We start from the raw sequence: 22,776 nt of genomic DNA, 5'->3' as shown, positions 1-22,776 counted from the left end.
TACCATGGCTTTCTCATACACCATTTTCCAATCAAATACGCTGCATGTATGTGTTAAATTGTACTTTTTTGTTTTCTGCTGTGTAATTTAACCTATAATTGTACATTTCTATTGATTTGCGATTACAGGTTTTTTTTATCGAATACTTAAAATTGATTTGGAAATAAAGGTTGCCTTACCTTATCTAGTTTTGTTAATGTATTTTTGTAAGTCAATTTTTTATTTTCTTTCTTTCCTGCTTTTACATGTATATCGATACTATACTGTAAATCAGTGTTATATGTTATCGACGCTGAGTAGGGGCAATCTCTCCGTTTTTTACTGCTTTTTTATCATTGTAAATGATATGTAATTATTATTGTTTTTAATTGACGGAAAATAATACAGCACCCATAACAATAACATCCTTATAAAGAAAAGAAAAGAAAAGAAAATGTAATCTACATTCATATTCGGATCTAGGAGTTGCTAGACACGGGAATTTGGATTCAGTTGGAGGAGTTCATTTTTGTTTGGAGGTGGGCCGTAAAATGGTCGAGTCGTGATTTTTAAGGAATGTGACATTTTCTTACGAATGATCCCGCTTACTTTATTCTTTTATTTGCTCACTCCTAAAGGCAAGTCAGGATTTCATTGTACCTGTTAAAGGTAAGTTCGCCCTGACAAAAACTCTGTTGTAAAAATAGCAACAAAAAAATAATAAAAAATATTGGTGAAGGTTTGAGGAAAATCCATTAAATATTATTATAGTAAAGTTGATAGTATTTCAAGTTTTGCATTTGTGACGTCATAAGAGAGTAGCTGTCCCAAATATTATGTAATATAAAATGCACAAATTCAAATTTTTAATGGTTCGTGATGATTTATTTTTGTTTTCTTTTTCGGAACGGGCGTAAAATGATATGTCTATTGATATACTGAAGGTACACTGTAAACACATTTTAAATTTCTGTGAAAATGGCATTTCAATGATTTTTTACTATTCGGTAAGAAGGAAAGCTGCTCGCTTATTACGTCATAAATCAAATAATTATTCTAACTTGTATATTCTTTGACGGATTTTTCTCAAACCTTGGGGATATTTTTTTCTGCTATTTTTACAATGAACTTTTTGTCAGGGTGAACTTCTCCTTTAATGCGATGTCTATGGAAAGTGAATTGAAGGGAAGACATATATTAAAAAGAAAAGAGAATAAGATGTAAAGGATGCTATGCCAATTTATGTGGAGGGTTAAAAAAATGAAAGAAAAAAAATGAAGTGTACATACCAGAGATGTGAAGTGTACCATACCACCGTCTTCAATTATGCGATGGAGATCACACTCGCCAAGGGAAGCTATTGCAATCAAAGAAGAAAAAAAAAACATTAAGAGCAACAATGAAATGAATAAACTTTGGGTATAACAGTACTGTTTCAAAATATCAAAAGACGAATAATAGACGATGACCTATTTTCCTGCTGCTACTATCATTAACAGTTTTTGCAGAAAACTAATTATCCAATTCGCCGAGTTTTCGTAAATTGAATTTCAAATCTCCTCAAATTTGAAATAGAGAGTAACTAGGCCATACTAAATTAATTTCGAGGTTGTTCTTTCTTTTGGTGCTATCACATTTTCATATATTATTCTTTACTCTTTTTTTGTATACATGTGCGCGAAATTTTGATCTGCCCGAAAATAATATGCACCCTGTAATCATGAACGGGCCGCTTGTCACAACCGGTTGGGTGGGGGTGGGGGGGGGGGGGCTTTCACTGCGCATTTTGGTAAATTAACGAAATGGCGAATATACCAAAATGTGCCGTAACCATAGTAACAGGCCCCTGGCTAAAGTATATTAAGCTCATCGGGAATTTTACAAGCATTGTGCATGGCTTTAGCAATTACGGTAGCTTTAGGGCATCCGACCATGTATACCAAGGGCGTCTCGGGAGAGGGGGGGGGGGCGAATACCGGAGTAAAAAGTGAAAACGCATTATTGGAACAAACTGACATATCCTTCATCATTTTCATGTCGTATTTTGCCAACCCCCCCCCCCTGCTCTCGTTTATTATGTTATTGTTATTTTCTTCGTGTTCTTCCGCCTCTGATACTTCTTGCTCTTCCACTTCTTTCTCTTTTTATTCTTCTTTTTCTCTTTAAATATTCTTACTAACTTTTCTCCAAATTCTTCAACTGTTATGTAATTTTATATGCAAATAATTTTAATCGTGCGTGATGTGGTATTAAACATTTTGAGTTTTTCTGTTTTTTATATTTGTATTTCTCAATACTTTTCACGCACATTTTATTCTAAAACTTTGTTCATTTATGTTTAAGCGGATTTCGTTACTGTTATGTTCTGTGATTTTTGTTTCGTTTATCTTATGCTATGTACACAGTAAAAACGCTGTTTAAGATTTTATACAACGCTGTTTACTATAAGAACCTTACAGTATTTGTATAACCATTTAAACAATCATGTTTAATTTATTGAAAATTAGATATTGAAAATTAAACTTTGTTGCTTAAGATTTAAACACCTGTTCAAACTGTTTAAACAATTACTGTAAGGTTCATATAGTAAACAGCTTTGTATTATGCTTTTTTTTACTGTGTAATAATTGTTGCTTTTTCCTATTATGTTGTTTTGCGTTATGGTGTACGTCACGTTAAGTCTTTTGATTTCAATCAATTATATTGCCAAAAACCTCTATAATTTGGCTTTGTGCCACGATTCCAGCTATTTTTTAAATCTGAATAAACCATTTTGAATTGAATTGAATTTTTATTATTAGTTTATCATTATAACATTAATAATGATAATCTGCAAACCTTTTGGGGAAAAAATAACAACATACAAGATAAGATACATACAATTAAATTTACCTTCATAAACGCTCACAGCATTGGTTCCACCACATATTTGATCGGGATCTCCTTGACATCGTGTTTGACATGCTATCGTTCCTAACTCTTCTCCTTCTGAAGGTTCATTGCTATCTGAACAGCGACATCTAGATCCGGTCACACTGAATAATTGATGACCCAATGAATAACAATCGCGACCACAATCCTGAAGGGTTTGTTCGAATAGTTGAGGAGGAGTGATGGTGAAGTAAGGATTATCATCTGTGCTTCTATAACATCCCTTGTAACCAGGTACTTTTTGAAGGAAACGGAAAAGAGACAATATTCATTCATTCTTCGCATAATATTCTCCCCTATAAAAAGGAGAGTACGAAAAACATGATTGAATCTTGGTGATACTAACATCATAATTAATGAATTAAAATCATTGTCTAAAAGGTATTTAAAAACGAAACATTATCATCAAGATGATGAAGTTGCCAACAAGAACATTGCCTGGTTCATAATTTTACAGGGGTGAGCATTTTTCTCGATTTTCATTTACACCGTGTTTACACATACCGTGTTAACACAGTGACTCGGTCAAGTGTTAAATCCTCAAGCAGGGTCGAGCGCTGCGAAGAGGGCAACTGTGATCGCATTTATACTGAAAGAAAAGGGGCGAGATCGACACGGCCCGCGGATCACGAACGGAAATAGAATAGACGTCAAAAATATATGCCGTGTTTGACCTAGGTCATGCGGGTTCGACACTTCAGTTTCGTAGAATGGTAAGTGCGGAAATTGTGCTTTTACCACGGCAGCGGATCATGGATTTTTTTTTTTCAAATTTGTTTTGGCCCAGAAAATTTGACAGGAAAAAAAGAAGAAAAAAAAGAAAACACGAAAAAATAGGCAAGTCTGACTCGGCTCGCGGGTTGAAACCTACGATTTTGGCGGATCAAAAAAAAAAATCAGTGTTCGACACGGCTCGCGGATCACACTGATCGCGTTTACACAGCATAAAATTGCCGTGTTGAGCACGGCTCGCGTAGGTTTTCTTACAGTAATGTTGTTTATATCACAAAGTGAACGGGTTGCGGTGAAACTTTTGTTTATACAGTCATGGAAATTTTGAAGTAAAATAAACCCATAATAGGTTTTTAATTGTAGGATTATCGTTGCAGTCTATTTTAATGATAATTTCACTATGATGAATTCAAACATAACACAGTTTGATCGTTTTAACTGTGGCTGACGTCTTTTCCCCCTAAATCAAATCATCTTTATTTCATGTCTTTCAACCTTAACATCATCAAACATATCGTAACCAACAACATTTCTGTACCTAAAATAGACAACACAGAAAGTGTATGTTTAAAATATAACATTATCAACAAGAATAAATCTATAGTAAAGCTGTATTCTTCATCTTCTATCAAATGATACAAATTTACTATTTTTACATAAAAATAATTATAAGAATTCAACATTCAGAATTCAGCTCCAGCTTTCGAGGAATTTCTTCCTACAGGGTACCCATTCACCTCACCTGGGTTGAGAGCAGCACAATGTGGATATTCTTGCTGAAGGAAATTATGCACTACTAGATGAGTCAGTCGATGATGTCCATCACTCACTATTTCTTTAGTTTTTTATTGTTCGAATTATACAATATTTCATTTTTTATAGATTTGACAATAAGGACCAACTTGACTGAACCATATAGTATTAAACAATGGTATTCCACATGTTCAGGGAGGAATTGATCGTTGTATCACTTGACAATGAGGAGAAAATTAGAATATTTCATACAATAAAATACAAAAGAAATAGTGAGTGGATGACATCATAATCTCCTCATTTGCATACCAGCCAGGATGTGCATATAACTGTTTTGTGAAATTTACCGAAACTTTAAAATGTCATAACTTTCTTATTTTACATCCGATTTTGATGAAATTTTCAGTGTTATGCTTGTTTGATTTTTCTCTTTTTATTCAAATCAACTTTTTGTTGGGGTGGACTTGTCCTTTAAGCTACGGTCACAAATATTCGTAAGAAAAAGGGCGTTCTTACGAATTCTGGTGTCCGTAGAGTGGGCATAATATAAATTCTAACGGCCTTCTTAGGAACAACTCAAGACCTTCTTAAAGAAGCGAAATGATTTCCGGTTATAATGGTCCTAGAATTCTTACGAATTGCCAAAGAATGTCTTTAGTTATTATTTCGGCAGATGGTCTTACGTACAACTCACGGCACTCTGAAGTCATTCGTGCTTGACTGGTCAAATATTACATAATTTTCTTTGCTCCTCAACTCTCTCTCTCTCCCTCTCTCACATTTTTCTTCCCTCTCTCTTCACCTCTCTGCCTCTCTCTCTCTCCGTTTGCCTCTGCCTCTTTCTCTCTCTATTTCTTTCTTCCTATCTTACCATGTCCTTTTACTTTCCCATTCTGAATCTTACTTTGATGTGTGTATATGTCTACTTTACTTATGTTTTCTTTATGTTATGAATTATATGTTTTTTGGTATTAATGCAGAGCCCTGTGGAAGACCAGCGATTTTTAATGAATGTTTTAATTGTATATATTGTGTAATTTTACATATTTGTTTGTATAAAGCTGAACAGGCTACTCTGGATAAAGATTTGAAATAAATAAATAAATAAATAAATAAATAAGGAGATTTTTTTACAGTTGCACAAATTGTGTACCTAATTCGCCTTACTAGATCCTTACAAAAGCAATGAGTCGTTCGTAAGAGCGCCAAACGAATTTCAATTCGTAAGGCGTTCTTACGAATGTGGTAGGAGCCGATTATTAACACCTTACGGCGTTCTTACGATCACCGTAAGAATTCAATGCTTCTAGAATTATCTCTCGACTGTGGTTCATACGATACTTTCATGCGTTCGCACGGCCACCTTATGAAGTGATAGGGATTCGTACGACGTTAAAACAAATCTTGGACAAGTCAATCGACCAAGATGCGAACCTAAGAATGGTCTATAAAAGGTATGCTAACGCTGGTCCCGTACGGCCTTCTTGAGAAGAAGTTACAAAATGGCCTAGCAGCTCTCCTTATTTTCGCACAACAGTTATATGCCCAAGAGGGATATGAAAACTTAGTTACCGGTAGTCGATGATGTCACTCACTTAGTCCCGGCACTTAGTAAAACGTTTGTACTGTACTACAGACAATATTTAATATTCTTTTTACAGATTCGACAAAAAATCTCGAGATCGAATGCAATAGGCTGCAACGATGACGATTGCACATCATTCATGGAGGAATAAAGAACTGTATAATCATGCTTATGAGGGGATATAAATATACTTAATATTTCATATAAATTAGAAAGCAGCGAGTAAGTTTCAGGATTGATTCCCTCACGATGATTAACGTTACCGTTTTGTGAAATCCAGCAAACACTTATAGATTATCTTATTTGTAGGGTTTTTGAGTAATATGTATAAAATATTATTTACCATAATATAAAGAGGGGGATCACTTCAGTTTCGTAAAATGGTAAGTGCGGAAATTGTGCTTTTACCACGGCAGCGGATCATGGATTTTTTTTTTCAAACTTGTTTTTGCCCAGAAAATTTGACAGGAAAAAAAGAAGAAAAAAGTGATCCATTCTCATGCATTGATATTTTTGTTTTGTCTCACGGGGTGCGTCTATTGTTTTTCTTTTTCTACAAAATGTTGAGGTTATGCCAGCACCCCCCCTCCCTTCCCGTTGCACTCCTGTTTAGTATATCGATAATTACTAAGAAAAAGGGTTTAATTTTGCACCCCTTGGGGCGCACCAGACTGATATAATAGTAGCACCCTAAATGGTGTAAAGCGTGTACTCTTGCACCCGATAGGGTACATATGTGAACCTTTTCAGTTTGCTCCCAGAATGTGTGTTGCTATGGTTTCAGTCTAGGGGTGCAAAATTGAATTTTTCCCCCGGTGTGTTGATCAACTATGGATGGTCAACTGTCTTGTTCTCTATCTGAACATTCAAATAATAAGATTTTATTTATGAATTGAAATGACCCTGCTATCTACCCTCTTATACCAGATAGATCAGAGGTCGTCAAACGATAAAAACATTTGCAACTTACAAAAACATGAAACCCTTGGTACTTGAGAGCAAGTGTTGGTTGTATTTTCTTGACAGGATAACGGGGGAGATGATGAATAATCTGGAACACATGATGCATGTCTTATTGGCTGATTTAATGAAGTCGTATCCACAAGCATAACTCCGCTAAATCCTATTTGCAAAAGGTAAAGGTAATTACAATGTTTCAAAAAACGAACTTCAAACAGACGAGAAAATATACTGCATTAGTCTTAACTTAAAACAGAAATTGTTTCAACGATAAAAATACCATCATGATCTATAATCTGTATTTTCCCTATCATTCATTATACAAAGTATTTAAATTTTAAAACTTACAGGAAAACAAGACAGAATAAAGGGAATTGAAGAGAGAGAGGAAGAGGCAAAGATTTATTCAGGGGGTGGGGAAAGAGTAATATGAAAAGAGTCCAACTTCTTCATTTCATGTGTTTCCATTTTGCCAGATCGTCTATAGGCTACTCATAAAACTCACCTCGATGATAACATACTGCTCTTGCTACTTCGATATTCCATCTAGAGTCTGCGCAGATAGCAAACCAATTGTTGTTATTGTTGAATCGTACTTCCGGGGTCCCCTTCCACAAAGCCCCCGAATTGAATTTTGCTGCGCCTGTGAACAGATGCAAAATTGATTTATTCTAGTTCCAAACGCTAGTGTAACTGATTTTGTCATAGTTACTGTACATGGAGTCTTCATAATCACCTTTTTTTTTTTGCCAGTAAATATTTTTGTTAGTAATGATTTAAACTCAGTTATAATTCGTTTAACAAAAAAAAAGACTCAAGTCGGATATCAAGTATAAAATGACAATCAATTAAATTCAAAGTCTGTATTCCCCTTTTGTAAGTTCTGAGAAACATTCAATCACATGATACATTTTTAAAGCAAAATACAATGAAAACAATACAATCAAGTAACAAAACGGTATTCAATCATATAAGGCATCTATATATATAGCCGAATACAAGAGGAATCCAAATATATTATAGTAAACAAATATAATTTCGATGGTGAGGTCTTCATAAGGCTCTTTGACTTCGTGAAGACGCGAAGTGAAGATTACGAGAAATAGGACAACTGATTACGCAGGAATGGACTTCCTGACCTAGCAGTTTGTACCGCAAGAATTGAGAACCAGGATGGTGTGATTCCTCTCTGATTACGTTTGATGCACGTGTGTGATGGAGCGTGTCGACTGAGTATTTCCTATTACTGTCATTAGAAAATCTGATCACTTTTAGCCTTTATAACCTTGTAAACGGAAGTATTACATTGAAGAAGATTGTAGTGGAAGCCTTTACAGAATGGAATTTTATTATTCCATGTTTGCACGGGGACTAGGGAAGGTTTTTTTTAAACCTTTTTAGTCAATATTTGTTGAATTCGTAGATATTCTAATAGTACAGTGGCAATCTAATCACTGTCCTTATAAATTTGTGTGTATGTGTGTTCCTTTTTTCATATTTCCAGTCTCGTCTAAAATTGTGATAAGAATGAAATTCTAATTGTTCTAATAGCTTCCAATAGTATTTTCCCAATTTGATTTTGAAAAAAAAAACGTGATGAGAATAGAGATTATTTCTAGCATTCAGCGTTTTTTTTTCTTTTTACTGAAATGGAGTGGTTTATCAAAATATTTCCTTTAGGGCGTTAGGACAGCACAATAAAAAGTATCTTGTCTGTGGATGACAAGATGTCGGGTTATGACAACATTAAGTATTTACTACAATATGTATTTACTTATGTGAGATATGGTATGTATTCATCAGTTTTAACCCTATCTAGGCCGGGGTATTTTGGGGAGATCATATGGCCGGGGCCCGAGGCCCCTTTCGAGATCTCCGCCGTCGATCGCGCCGAAAATTGACACGCAGGTTGTCTGGGATATAATCTACAAAATTCTTTTTCAACTTATTTCATGCTAATTGCTATTAATTGATCATGCTAATTTATTCTTAATAAGTATGCAAAATCATACGTTTTCTTCCACCTCCCTAAATAAAGCTCCAAATGTTCTGTTTTGTGTAGAAACTCTTTGTGGTGTTCTTAGCAAATTTACATTAAAAAAATCAGATCATTTTTCTTATGAATAACATTGTTTTTGCAATGTCTTATGTGTTTTTTTTTACCTTTTGCTTTCCATTGTTTTGTCGGGGACTCTTGAGAGATAATAAAAATAAAATAAATCAATTTAGAACAGCAAAACTAAAATAAATTATACATTTAAGATTTTTGGTTGAAAACACAATATGTCTGGACCTGTCGATGGGAAAAGTAATGTTGCACCTGGGTGTCACAAATTTGATCTCAAAAGATGTGCAAGACTTTAAAAGTCAGCGAGCGGCGCGGACAGAAAAATTCGCGCGGCGAAAAGATTACGCGAATCGCTGGAGGGGGGCCTCCGAGCCCCCCCCCCCCCCCCGTCCTAGTAAGGGTTAATGGTAAAATGAAACAGTAAAGGGCGAAAACTGGGCTACATAAAAGGTATTGTAAAACTTGAGAGAATTAGCGCCATGGACTACAAACATAAACTCTGAAATGCAATCTATTCATCCTTCTGCTCTTCATACAGATGATCTCGTGAGGTAAACTTACTTGGCGTTTGAAAGCGAGCTAAAGTGTGGGTGACGATGACGTTCAAAGCGATGAAATAAACGGCGAACAAATAGCGGCTACTCTCTCCTCTTTCGAACATGATTCTTTTTACCGCACAAGATTTGGTTGGATAACTAGAAATAAATATTGAATAAACAGATCATGATTATGCATTAAAATAATCAATACAAAGTTTAGTTTAAGATAGGTTGACTTGAGAGCTACACAATATACAAGGTAGAATGGTAAGATGCATGTTTGTTAAGGCCTGGTCACACCGCCCGAGCGTTGTTGGAGCGGTCGTGGAGCGGAGAGAAAAAATCACCACCGCTCTCTACCGTTCACCACCGTTTAAGCAAAGTTGGCCTCCGTTAAGGCAACGCCGAATACACTCGGCCACTGCTCATGGTCCCTCCTACCGCTCCGAAAGTTTTGAGCTGCTCAAAATATTGCGAGCGGTGAGGAGCGGGCAATTTTCCGCTCCAGCAAAGTTGACTACCGCTCTAACAACGCCCAGTCAAAGTTTGGCACCGCTAGACGAAAGTTCGTGAACGCTTGGGTCCGCTAGGCCAACGCAGAAATCTTGAACGCTGGACAACCGCTGCTTCGCCAGCGTTGCCCGGCCGGTGATTAACGGTTCACAAACTTTGGTGGAGCGGTTGTAAGCGTTTTCCGAGCGGACACGGGATTGCTGGAACGGTGCTGGGCGTTAAAGTAGCGATCCATTGCGGTGATGAACCTTGGTTTAGCGTTGGTATGGAGGTGTCGGAGCAGTACCAGAATTTGGCTATAAATACGGGGAGAAATGAATAAGGAGTTCATTTGTAATCAAGCTGCAGGTTAATATCTTTCAGATTTTAAAGTATTTTTTTAATCAAATGATCATTTTGATGCCATAAAATTATTTTCAGGATCTCATACACACTTTTTAGGCATGTGAGAAGCATAAACCAACATTCACTCTGATCAATATTAAAGTAACACATAACACAAAGTTTATATACTTTACATTGTTTAGCGTAATTTTTCTTTTCACAGATAGGTTTTAAGCAGCCAATCAAAATTTGGTATCAAAGTGACGTCATATGGGCTTTAAATTATGTTCAGTTGATTCTACGCCCAAAATTACCCTTAATCTACATGTTAAAGTAAAAATATAACACGGAAAATAATTTTGGCGCACTTTCAACTCATTCTGGCCCACTGTGCGACGCCCGCATGCGCAGAACTCCGCTCTATCAACGCTCGAGTCACCGCTAAACTAACGCTCGCGACTGCTCGCCACCGTTAAACCAACGCTAAAGCTACGCTGGCTTCAGCGGTGCACCGCTAAGGCAACGCCCATGTTTTCGATTTTTTCCCCAATTTTGTGAGCGGTGACGAGCGTTGTCGAAATTCGACCCTCTCTCCCTACCGCTCCACGACCGCTCCAACAATTATTATGTAAAAGCCGTTTTCCTGGGTAAGATTCTCCCAACATCGGGTACAAGTCACAATTTAAATAGTATCTGACGATATTTTACCGAACACAGAAACGCGGGGCGGTTTTGCAAGTATATAGGGGGCTGAGACGAAAGGGAGGCTGACCATGCAAACAAATCACAATGAGATGATCATGATTACGTTTTTATACACAGTTTTGGAGAAAAAAAACTGCGGGGCTAAAATCACCGCAACCCCCTCCCCCTCCCCCCGTTTCCGCGGCCCCTGAAACAAGCATGCATGTCCCCTCATTATATCATAATATAGTGTTCTTTAACTATACAACATCTTAATTATCACAGTCAATAATTCCAACGGTATATAAAATAGCATCAAGCTAACTGAAATATGTTTAGTTTGACTGTTTCGTTATTATTCATTTCGTTCTGATGCTCTCTAATATACACAACAAAAAAGTAAGTCCCCCTAAATCAAAATGCTGTAACTTTTGAACGGAATATTTTTTAGATATAATCTTTCGTATGTAGATTTCTACACTCATTAAGCAACTCCTGTGGAAAAATGGGATTGATCGGTCCAGTCAAAGATTGAATTAAAAATGACCATTTTTTTTCAAGTCACAAGAGTCGTTTTTCAGATTTTGTAAATACAAATAGTTGGGCGAAGGTTGTTTTTTGGTAAATTTTATCGTGCTAATGCTGTTTTACTATCCATCATTTTGCCAATCCACACACATTTTTGATAACGTATGTTCATGGTTGAGTGAGCACAATTTTTGGACGCATACTCATAGGGGCTTATGGTAGTATCCTCTATAACTTTAAAAAGCATGTTATAAATGGAAAACAACGTTTATTTTTTCAAAAGTTAAATAGTAAAAAACCTGTGTTTACATATGCAAAGAAAAAAATTATTCAATATTATGAAGATGAGAGATATATTAGTTCTATATCGGGTTTGTTTAACAAATTTAATACTAAACGGATGTCACTTCATTCTTTATTTACTTGAGAGAAATGTTTAAGTAATATTACTGTTCGAGTTCATTTATTGATTTTGTGATAATGTTTGCTTATGTATACTTTGATATTATTTGATTCAATAAAAGACCTTTGGAGGGCTTAAAAGTTTGAAAAAAAATAAATGAAAAATGTTAGTGGCTCCCTTCCTCCGATTGATCGGCCCCACCCCATTTTCAAATTCTGGATCCACCACTGATTTGTCCATCAATTCAACTGATCCTGAGAAATTGTTAAGAAAGGAATGCATTTATGCTATATAAAGCGTATTCATTCCTAAGTTTTCGAGTGTGCTCGCTCAACCATGGAAATGTAAAAGTTTGGAAAGTGTGTAGTGATAAAAATGATGGATGATGCAAACAACAGCAATTAAGTCACATTTGAAACCGGGATTTTCACAAAAATCTAATGAAATTAACTATGCAAGAAGGTTTGTGACAGATATCCACAGTTAGCGAATTGCATTTTTTCCAATAACGTAAAGAAAGAGCAAATCACATTCCACATGTCCATTCAAGCGTGAATGTTTAATAGAACGCCTTTGAATCATTAAAGCATGTTAATTGGTCATGAACATAACGAAAATAAGTTGATAATTTCAGTTCTCAAAATGAAATAATTGCATATGATATTTGAAAATCGCATTTTTTTTGTTTTCATTAGATACTCATTGAAGCGTGAAATGATGAATTTTGTTGGAAATACTCTTCCCAAAAATAACTGTCATCACATTAGATCATTTTTATCGATAAAAATGTGTAAAAATACAATTATAGCAAATTATAGCAAATAGTGTTTTTTCAACCGTGAAATTTAGCCAAAAAAAAGGTGTATCGTCTTTTACAAAGTACCTTTTCAAGCCTTCTGACGATTTTGCATGATGAGAATATGGAATTAGATAGATAAATGTTATTTTCACACGGTAAAAAACCCAAACAGATACAGAGTCTGATTTGCATTCGGGCCGTGCCATGAATAAAATGTACAAAGTAAAAGGCACCCAATCTTAGTATACATGTACATGAATAATACATAAAACATAATAATCATAATTATTACCAGGTGATAATACAAAAAAAAGTTAAGTTTATACAAATAATTACGAATTGTAATCAAATAAGTTGGAAATATACAGAATATCTTCAATATATATCGTTCCAATAAAATGGAATCAAACTCATGATAGTTGGCTTGTGACTTTTAAAAAGTGACAATTTTGCCTTCTGGCGGTGCTCATTGAAGCACGACATAAAATACGTCCCTAACATTCACTCAGAGGGTAGCTTATAAAATTACCTACACGCGCATGTAAAATAGATTAAAAACTCCCAGTGGTTCGGAAATATTTAAGGACGTTCCCATAGAGATGTAGTATACATCTCTATGGACGTTCCACAGTTATGTTTGTGCGCATCATGATCTGCACATATGTTACACTCTGCGCGCTGACGTCACAATGGATGAACTGGTGATTAATCAGCTGTAGGTATTGTGAGCTGAATTTTCTCCTTATCTGCACTAACTGCAGATCCGACGTGTTATTTTATGAAGCTAATAAACTGGAATTATTCCATGGACCATTTTTTGTTTATTCCTCTAAAATGTCAAAATACTTTTTCTCTGTAGTGCTGCAAAGTATGATGAATATTTGAATAAATGGTAGAGTGGTTCGGAATTTTTCCTCACATTGATACAAAGTTTTGGCGCGTTTTGGGGGTGTTTAAGAAACACATTTGCTCTAATAACAGTGCTGATAGTTTGAAAACAAGCACATGAACCCATACTTTTTAATGTTTGCACCTCTTAGGTATACCTTCCTCTACAACTTTGCAAAGTTTGGTGAAAATGACATGGGTTTTGAATAAAGTGCAGCATTTCTTTTACTTCTCAAGTTTGTTATTGAAATTTCACATTTTTTAGATCTTTCCCGCAATTTTTAAGAACTTAGAGTGCTGTTAGACTTAAATGGGCAAACAATTGAAAGCAATATAAATGGATTATCCATCTTAAGGATACAATTATTAATCATGTTGCAAAATTTGATAAAATTTTTATGGATTTTGACTGAGTAATAGAGCACTAAACTCATTGTTGTGATCTCGTGAGGTCTAAAAATGCCAAATTCTTTTGAATGCGCAATTCTTAAGAACATCCATTTGGGTTAACTTTGAAGCTCTATAGCAAAAAATCAAGCACATGGACCCATGTTGATTTTTGCATATTTTAAATATTCAGGTGCTATAATATCTATGTGCAAAGTATGATGAAAATGACATGGATATTCAATGTTTGGGAGCAAGACTACGGAACCATTTGCATTTTAGGCGGTATTAACAGACTTTTGCTTGTTTTTCGGCGCATGTTGGGCTGTTTCAAGCCAACTCGCAATACTTTGGATACTGATAATTTGAAAACGAGCACATGGACCCCATAGTTTAAATGTCTTAACTTCTTCAGAATATATTCCTCTACAAATCTAGAGAGTATGAGGAAATGACATGGATTTTGAATGCTTGGGAGCAGAACTAATGAACCATTCGTATTTTAGCCATTTTGGACGGTATTATCAGACTTTTGAACGTTTTTGGCGCATTTTGGGCTGTTTCAAACCAACTCGCAACAGTTTAGACACTGATAGTTTAAAAACGAGCACATGGACCCCATATTTTTAATGTTTTGACGTATTTAGAATATATTCCCTTACAAATCTAGAGAGTATGATGAAAATGACATGGATTTTGAATGTTTGGGAATGAAATATAGAACCATTTGCATTGTTAAGGGTATTATGATTTTGCACGTTTTCGGCGCACTTTAGGTGGATTTCAATATTTTCAAGCCAACTTGCAATACTTTGGACACTGATACTTTAAAAATGAGCACATGGACCCCATATTTTTAATATTTCAACGGCTTTAGAATATATTTCTCAATAAATTTAGAAAATATGATGAAAATGATATGGATTTTGAATGTTTGGGAGCGAAATACGGGAACCCTTTTCATTTCAGACGGTATTATGAGACTTTTGCAGGTTTTCGGCGCATTTTAGGCGATTTTCATTCAAACTCGCAACAGTTTTGACACTCGTAGTTAAAGAACGAGCACATGGACCCCATATTTTTTTAACTTCCCTGCACCTTCCATATACATTCCTCTACAGTTTAGCCGAATTTGATAAAAATGACATGGATTTTGAAAAAGGTGCAGCTTATAAAATACTTTTTTTAATTTTTGAGTAGATTCACGTCTTTGAAGATTAGTTTTTTCCGAGTTTTTGCACCATTCTTGCCAAATGAGGGCGCTGCTGAATCCAAATAGATATAGTTTTACCAATTAAAAGACCTTTTCTTACTTTGTAATACACTTTGTTATATATCTTGAAAATTTGATGAAGTTTGATGCGGTATCCACTGAGTAAAGATGATTTAAACTCATTTGGTGAATTCGTGAGGTCTAAGAGAGGCATAATTCTCATGATTGCGCAACATTTCATATCATTCAAATACCGCAACTTTGAAGTCCCGTAGAAAAAAAATAAGCACATGAACCTATATTAGATAGATACCAAACTCTCTGCAAAATTTGGTGAGAATGACATGGACTTCATTTTAACTGTGGAACGTCCTTAAGGGAGGGGGGACTTACTTTTTTGTTGTGTATAGTTTGCTGAATATTCTATTCATTGTCACCGAATGTCGCCATCATCATATCACCGAGCCCAATCATAAAATATTTTTACTAATATATTTAGTACCGATGATCGTGCTCATACTTTCTTTCTATGCAACAATGATATATACTTGCAAATGTTTACGAAAAATGCAATTGTTTTATCTCGTGTCATTATCGTATGTTACATCATCGAACAGAATATTCACGATAACAAATTTGTAGCAAAATTGATATGATGGACTGTGTATGTGATTCCTCTATTAATAATGCAATACAATAATATTTTGATAAATTGAGTCTATTATAGAATGTACGCCTTTTAACTACATTGTAGTAGACCTTAGTACCGTCAAGAAGTAGCAAGAAAATAATCACTGTAGGGCTTGTCGGTTATCATTACTCTATTTCAATGCAACACAGCTACAATAGGCTTCGTAAAGTTGTTTAAACTAAGGTCAAGTTCATCCCCAATAAAAAGGTTGCTTTGGATAAATAAAAAACAAAATGCTAGTAGAGCAAATATAAGACTGAAGGTTTCATTAAAAATCGGACGTAAAGTAAATTAAAGAAAATTATATTTTAATTTTTGCTTAATCTTTCACGAAACAGTTTAACAACATGTTTAACGCACATCCTCGATATATGGACCCGATAGATTGCGATGTCGTCATCCAATCAACATTTCTACTGGATTTTGTATTGTTAGGGAGCTTTGTTTTTTTACTCGTAATAATGTGAAATAAGTTTTGATTTCTTCCTGAATATGTGGAATTGTTAATTTTGCAACATATAATTACTGTAAAATTTGCAAAGCATGGAAATATTATACATTTCATAAATTAAAATTCGAAATAAAGTTATTGTTCGACATTATTCAATTTAATATTATTTTGCATATTACTCTGTTGCACTTATATTTTGTGAAAATAAGCAAAATTTCACAATTCGATTACTTTCTTGTCCCATTGAGAAATTTTCAGCGTTTTGTTAGCTTTGTCTCAGTTTTTCGGTCGGAAGGACGTAGAACTTGAAAATTAATGTACTCCGGTTATAGTTAGCATTGATCGTTTATTTATTTTTATTCGTCTCAATCTTATCAATGCTGCATAATTATCTCAAACTAACTAATCATCGATTTGTTATTATGCTCGGTATCATCTTTTATGAAGTTAAACATGTTACTTTGAGCGCCATTTCACATATCACAATGTAGGATCATAGGCAGTAGAAGCGAGGGCGGGACAAATCCCCCCTAAATAGATGGAGGGGGCAGTCCCACTAAAACAAAGAGAGAAAGTAAGAAAGAGCGAAAGAAAGGAAGAAAGACTTAAACTCTCTAATTTTTCATGTCAAAATATATATTTTAAAAATTCATCTCTCGCATCGCGCTCGCATCAATTGTTTAATTAGACACCCATTTTCTTCATGAAACTAATTAGAATGTTAAGATCTAAAGCTAAAAAAAAACTCAGCTCACGCCACGGCTGCTCGCTATACATATCATGTTTATGATTAACAAAAGAAAATAGAATCTTGTGATTCATGGTCTTATTTTTTCTTAATTTTCTCTTTTATACTATAGCAATACAGGATTTTTTTGGGGGGCAATATTCTTTGTATTGTGTCTGAAGATCAATTCCCTCTCATACACAGCAATAATTTTCTCATTGTCTCAAAGATCAAAGAGAAAATCTAATATTTTTTTCAATGTAAATTAATGTGACATGTTATAGTATCTTAACATGCCACATTGATTTACATTGGACAATGACAGGCCGCTATATGCCTCAGCTGGATTAAAGTGATTGCTCACATCATGCTTGGATGCAATACTGTAATTGATGCAGAAATAAAGAAATTAGAGTAAGTTGACATGGACATGTCCTCGTATCATTAGACCTTCTTGTTCCCTAGATGCCTTTGACACCATCATCTTCATGGACACAAATTTAGTATTACCCAGAGATCATTTGAGCCAAGTGTGAGCAAAATTGATGCAGAAATAAAGAAATAAGAGCAAGTTGAACAAAAACTTCAAAAAAGGATGGACATAATGACCTCATATCATTTTACCTTTTTACCCCCACTTGTTCACTGCAACCACCCTGCCTGTGGGGAATCTACAGGTTGGACTATGGCATGCCAATGCTGTACAGAGCACACACTTTAAATACCTTATAATATATTACTAGACCGAATGCTGCGAGCGCGTTCAGCACAAAACAAGTGAGATTAGGAAAGAAAAAGAAAAAAAAAGACGAAGAGAAAAAGGAAAAACTTTTAGAATAGGAATTATACCTTAATAGAGTCCTTCTTAAGTCAGTATATAAAAAAAATTGAGATCGCGCTTCGCGCTCGCATCACTGTTTAGTTATATACGCATCCCGACCTCACAGTTTTTTTTATGCGAACGAGAAGCACAAGCTGAAAATATTTTATATTCTAATCTAACAACTGAAAATGTCCTTTTCATTTCATCATTAAAAAAAGTTTTCAGCTAGCGCTTCGCGCTCGCATTCATTTCTTAAAATGAATGTTTAAAAAATGTTGATTTGAAAAATTAGAGAACGATCAAACAAGCATTATGCTGAAAATTTCATCATAATCGGATGTAAAATAAGAAAATTATGACATTTTAAATTTTTATTATTTTTCACAAAACAGTGATATGCACAACTCAGTGACATGCAAATGAGACAGTCGATGATGTCCCTCACTCACTAATTCCTTTGTATTTTATTGTTAGAATTATACAACATTTCATTTTTTACAGATTTTACAATATGGACCAACTTGATTGAACCATTAAGTATTAAACAATGCTAATTGCTCATGTTCAGGGAGGAATTAATCGTTGTTTCACACGACAACGGAGAAAAATTGAATATTTCATATTTCATATACTAAAATACAAAAAGAAGTAGTGAGTGAGTGATGTCATCAGTCTCCTCATTTGCATACCGACAAGGATGTGAACATAACTGGTTTGTGAAATTAAGCGAAACTTTAAAATGTTGTAGGCCTACCTTTTATCTTTGTGTATTTCATATAAGATTCTCAAAATATTCCTTTTCTGGTGTCTCAATTGTAAAAATGAAAGCCTATGAGCTAGCGCTGTGCGCTCGCATTTTGATTGGTGAGTTCTGTATACATATACAGTGGCGTAACTACCAGGGGGTATGGTGGGCACGTGCCCCCCCCCCCAAAAAAAAAAAAAAAAAAAAAAAAAAAAAAAAACGGGGAAAAGGAGAAAAAGAGGGAGAAAAGAAGAGAAACGTAATGGGGAAAGAAGAAATTATTGTTTATTATGTTATATTATATCATAATTATGTTACATAAGAAGCATTTTTTTCACGACTTTATGAAACAGTTTGCTCAGGGCCTATGTTTTCATTGTTCCTGGTGCTCACATAGACTGTTTAACGAGATGTATAATCCTGTTGTACTAAAATCTCCCGTTTTCAAATCAATATACACCAAATATATTTCCTCGCAATTCGAGTTATTATTGTTTTATGTAGAGACATTTGCTTCTTTTTCATGACTACTTAAAGTGATTGCCCAATTTTAAGGTCTTAATATAAAACATTTCCTGTCCGTGCTAACGTTCGCATTAGTTGATTGGTGAGATGTCTGCTCTTCATGAATTCCTAAAATCAGTCCTTAAAATGTCAATTTTTCTGATCTGAATATCAAAAATTTTTAGCTCGCGCTTCGCGCTCGCATCATTTGGTTAGTGAAATACGTAAGGACTTAGTGAATTCCTACAAACAAGCCTTAGAATGCCCCTTTCAGGTCTGAATTTCATAAATTTTCAGCTCGCGCTTCGCGCTCGCAGTATTTGATTAATGAGATGCGTATGATAATCATGATTATGAATACAAAAAGTGCTTCATATGTTTAGATGTAATTCTAACAAACTCAGCAAAGGATGCCACTATCATTAGATGATTATGCTGAGATATTTATACTCTTAATGGATACCTTAAATATAGTCCTCAAAATGTCCCTTCTAGGTCTGAATATCAAAAAATTTCTGCTCGCGATTCGCGCTCGCATTGTTTGTTTAGCGAGACAGGTACGTATCACGATTACAAAAAATTTGTTTATAATGTCCCTTCTAGGTCTGAATATCAAAAATTTTCAGCTCGCGCTTCGCGCTCGCATTATTTAATCAGTGAGATACTTATCCGTTTAATGGCATTGCATGTCCTTAAAATTTCTCTATTAGGTCAGCATACCTGGCAACTGAGCGCGCTCCCTAAGTGACACCAAATTTGTGATGGTGCCCCCCCCCCCCCAATGCCGTGACCCACGGTACGCCACTGTACCTATATATTTTATAACAAACTACTTGAATTCCCCCCCATTTAAAAATTTCGGATCGCGATTTGCGCTCGCATCATTTGCTATAAATGTATCAACCCATGAATGCTGTTCATGATTACAAAAATATGAAATATCCAGTTTTTCAGGCCTCATTCACTATCAACAAATTTCACGCACTCATTAGGCTTATTAGATTAATAAATATGAAATAAATTTTTTTATGAATTCATAACTAAATTGTCCCTTTTTCAGAAAAAAATATCGACAAGTTTTAGGAAGAGGAATAGAAGATAGGCATCATTTTTATATATAATGACAAAATGCCCTGAGGCCTAAAATGTCTCGATCCTAGTTTAAAATAATAATAAAATATCAGCTCGCGCTTGGCGCTCGCATCATCTATTAAGTGCTACCCACATCCACTTCACAATTCCCCTATATACAGAGTGCTTTAAACATTGCTTAAATTGACCCATTTCATATCGGAATTTCAAATATTATTTCCAGCTAGCGATCCGCGCTCGCATTATTGATTTTCATGATGAAAAATGAAATGTATTCAGAGTGCCCAGATTCTGTCTAACTCTAAAACACGTGCACGCATGTTTATATTGAGATACGCATCTTGATCTTATTAAAACCGTGCTAAAATTATTCAGTTTCAGATCAGAATATCAAAAAATTTCTGCTCGTACTTTGCGCTCGCATTATTAATGTAGGAAGATACCAAAAACTACCCATCATTTTTCATAAGTGACAAAACATGAATCGAGTGTCCCGTTGGGGGTTTGAAATCTAATTTTTTAGGTTGGAATATAAAAAATGTTCAGCTCGCGCTTCGCGCTTGCATTATTTAATCGTTGAAATATGTATCGTCTTAATGGCTAACTGCAAAACTTCCTTAACAGGTCCCTTTTCGACCAGGCCAGAACGCACATTACACATTTCTGCTCGGGCTTCGCGCTCGTAGTAATTATCTAGTTACATACGCATCTTGTTCAGGTTCACAAACATTGCCCAGAATGTTCAATTTTCAGGTCAAAATACATGAAATTTAAATGTTTTTATCTCGCATAGGGCTTATAAGATTATTGCACATTAATGTTGTTTATAAAGTAAAGCTAGGAAATGACTGTTAGGACATGGGCGTTTTGCCCCCCCCCCCAAAAAAAAAAAAAAAAAAAAAAAAAAATCACGGCCAAGAAAAAAAAGAGAGAAAAGGAAAGGGATTATGGTGAAATATAATATTTTTTCCAAATATGTCAAATATATCGCGCTTCGCGTTATCATTATTTATTTAGGTCTTGTGAGATACCTCAATGTGTTTTTAAGAATAAATTTTCGGAATTTCTTTAACTTCTACCCCCCCCCCCATTTTATTTTATTTTTTTATCTTGGTGCCCTCTACAAAAGTTCAACAAGCCCCCCCCCCCCCGTGCAACCCTGCTGAATAAATCACAGCTTCGCCACAGATGAGGAGATTGAGTCGATTGCTTCGAGGTTGCATCATTCCCAAGAGGTTATCATTGATATTATTGAAGGCTATTCTAAACAACTAGTAAAGAAACTACAGCTCCCGTTCACACAATATTCTAGTAGGGCCTACTCTGGTGAGAAGTTAAACCAAATTGAGACCCCAAAAAATCGCTCGCGCTTCGCGCTTCCATTGATATTACATAATATATTCATGGATTTTTTTTTTCAAGAACACATTAAAAAAGTGGTCTTTAATTGCCTTTTTTAAAGTGATTATGTAATATTAGATAATTCAAAATACATTTAAGGCATTTAAGTTAGCCTGGCCGGGAGGGAGGGGGCGCCATTTTTCGAAAAGTACACATGGGCGCCAAAAATCAGGTCAAATTTGGGCCCCCCACCCCACGAAATCTTGGATCCGCGCCTGGGTGTGAATGCAGTTGGAAAACACTCTGTCCATCGGAAAGGAGGCAAATGTTGCTCCCGTGTATAGGAAAGTCACGACCTATGCACGTTAAACCAATAAACTATTCGTCAAAGAGTAGGGTGTTCGCCCGGTGTATTGCACCAGCCAGTCCCAGCAAACTTCAGGTCAAGTCAATCTTGACGTCATATACCATAATAATCAACATAATGATTGTGGGCATTAACGGAAAGACAAGACAATTGTCATGAGCATGATGAGTGATGAGCAAAAAGAATAAAGAGAAAGGATGGGCGAATGGAATATATACTTCACATACTATGATATAAATGTCAATTCAAGATACAGTACTTACAATGATTACGATCAAGCTACTACTGAAGTTCGTCTGTATGACAGTTCGAATCACTCTCCAGCTCTGTTCGTCATCTTGCCTCTAGTTTACCCTCGTTTTAAAAGATCATTTATAGCATTCACAGTTATCGGCACGACTGGTTAGCTCAACAGCATAGTCTGACAATTTTATATTGCTATTCATTTATCTTTGAGAGCATCTATAGCGATCATTCTGTTTGGGGAAACCGTGTTGCTACTTGGAATATGTAGGACTTAGAAATGCAGCTTCATATCTATTCAAAGGGGCCGAATAATGGACTTGCGTCATCCATGGCATACGCAAACAACTCTGATGGGATTCTTTGTCTGGAGTCATTGAGGTGTGGTTCTCAAAGCAGATACTCGGTCAAAGCACCATGTACATCTTCAGTTAATCTGATCTGTATCAGTGGCAGCTAGGGTCAGTGGGCGTAATTTCATCGAAATCAGACAAAACATTTATGGC

The 22,776-nt window shown here is 35.4% G+C and overlaps 1 protein-coding gene across 1 annotated transcript; it reads right to left on the bottom strand.

Annotated features, from left to right (window-relative positions):
* Positions 1-883: 883 nt before the first annotated feature.
* LOC129279882 (uncharacterized) lies at positions 884-22,570 on the bottom strand. The gene is made up of 6 exons (XM_064112017.1): positions 22,291-22,570; positions 9,570-9,703; positions 7,446-7,583; positions 6,951-7,103; positions 2,872-3,147; positions 884-1,336 (listed from the first exon to the last, which is right to left on the bottom strand). Exons 2-6 carry the CDS (start codon positions 9,667-9,669, stop codon positions 1,098-1,100), a joined length of 906 nt encoding a protein of 301 aa, XP_063968087.1. The 5' UTR covers positions 9,670-9,703; positions 22,291-22,570; the 3' UTR covers positions 884-1,097.
* Positions 22,571-22,776: the final 206 nt, after the last annotated feature.

The sequence above is a fragment of the Lytechinus pictus genome, chromosome 17, assembly GCF_037042905.1.
Source record: "Lytechinus pictus isolate F3 Inbred chromosome 17, Lp3.0, whole genome shotgun sequence".
In the NCBI taxonomy this organism is placed as follows: Eukaryota; Metazoa; Echinodermata; class Echinoidea; order Temnopleuroida; family Toxopneustidae; genus Lytechinus; species Lytechinus pictus.
Note: the sequence above shows the minus strand (reverse complement) of the source record. Positions and strands in the feature narration are given on the sequence as shown.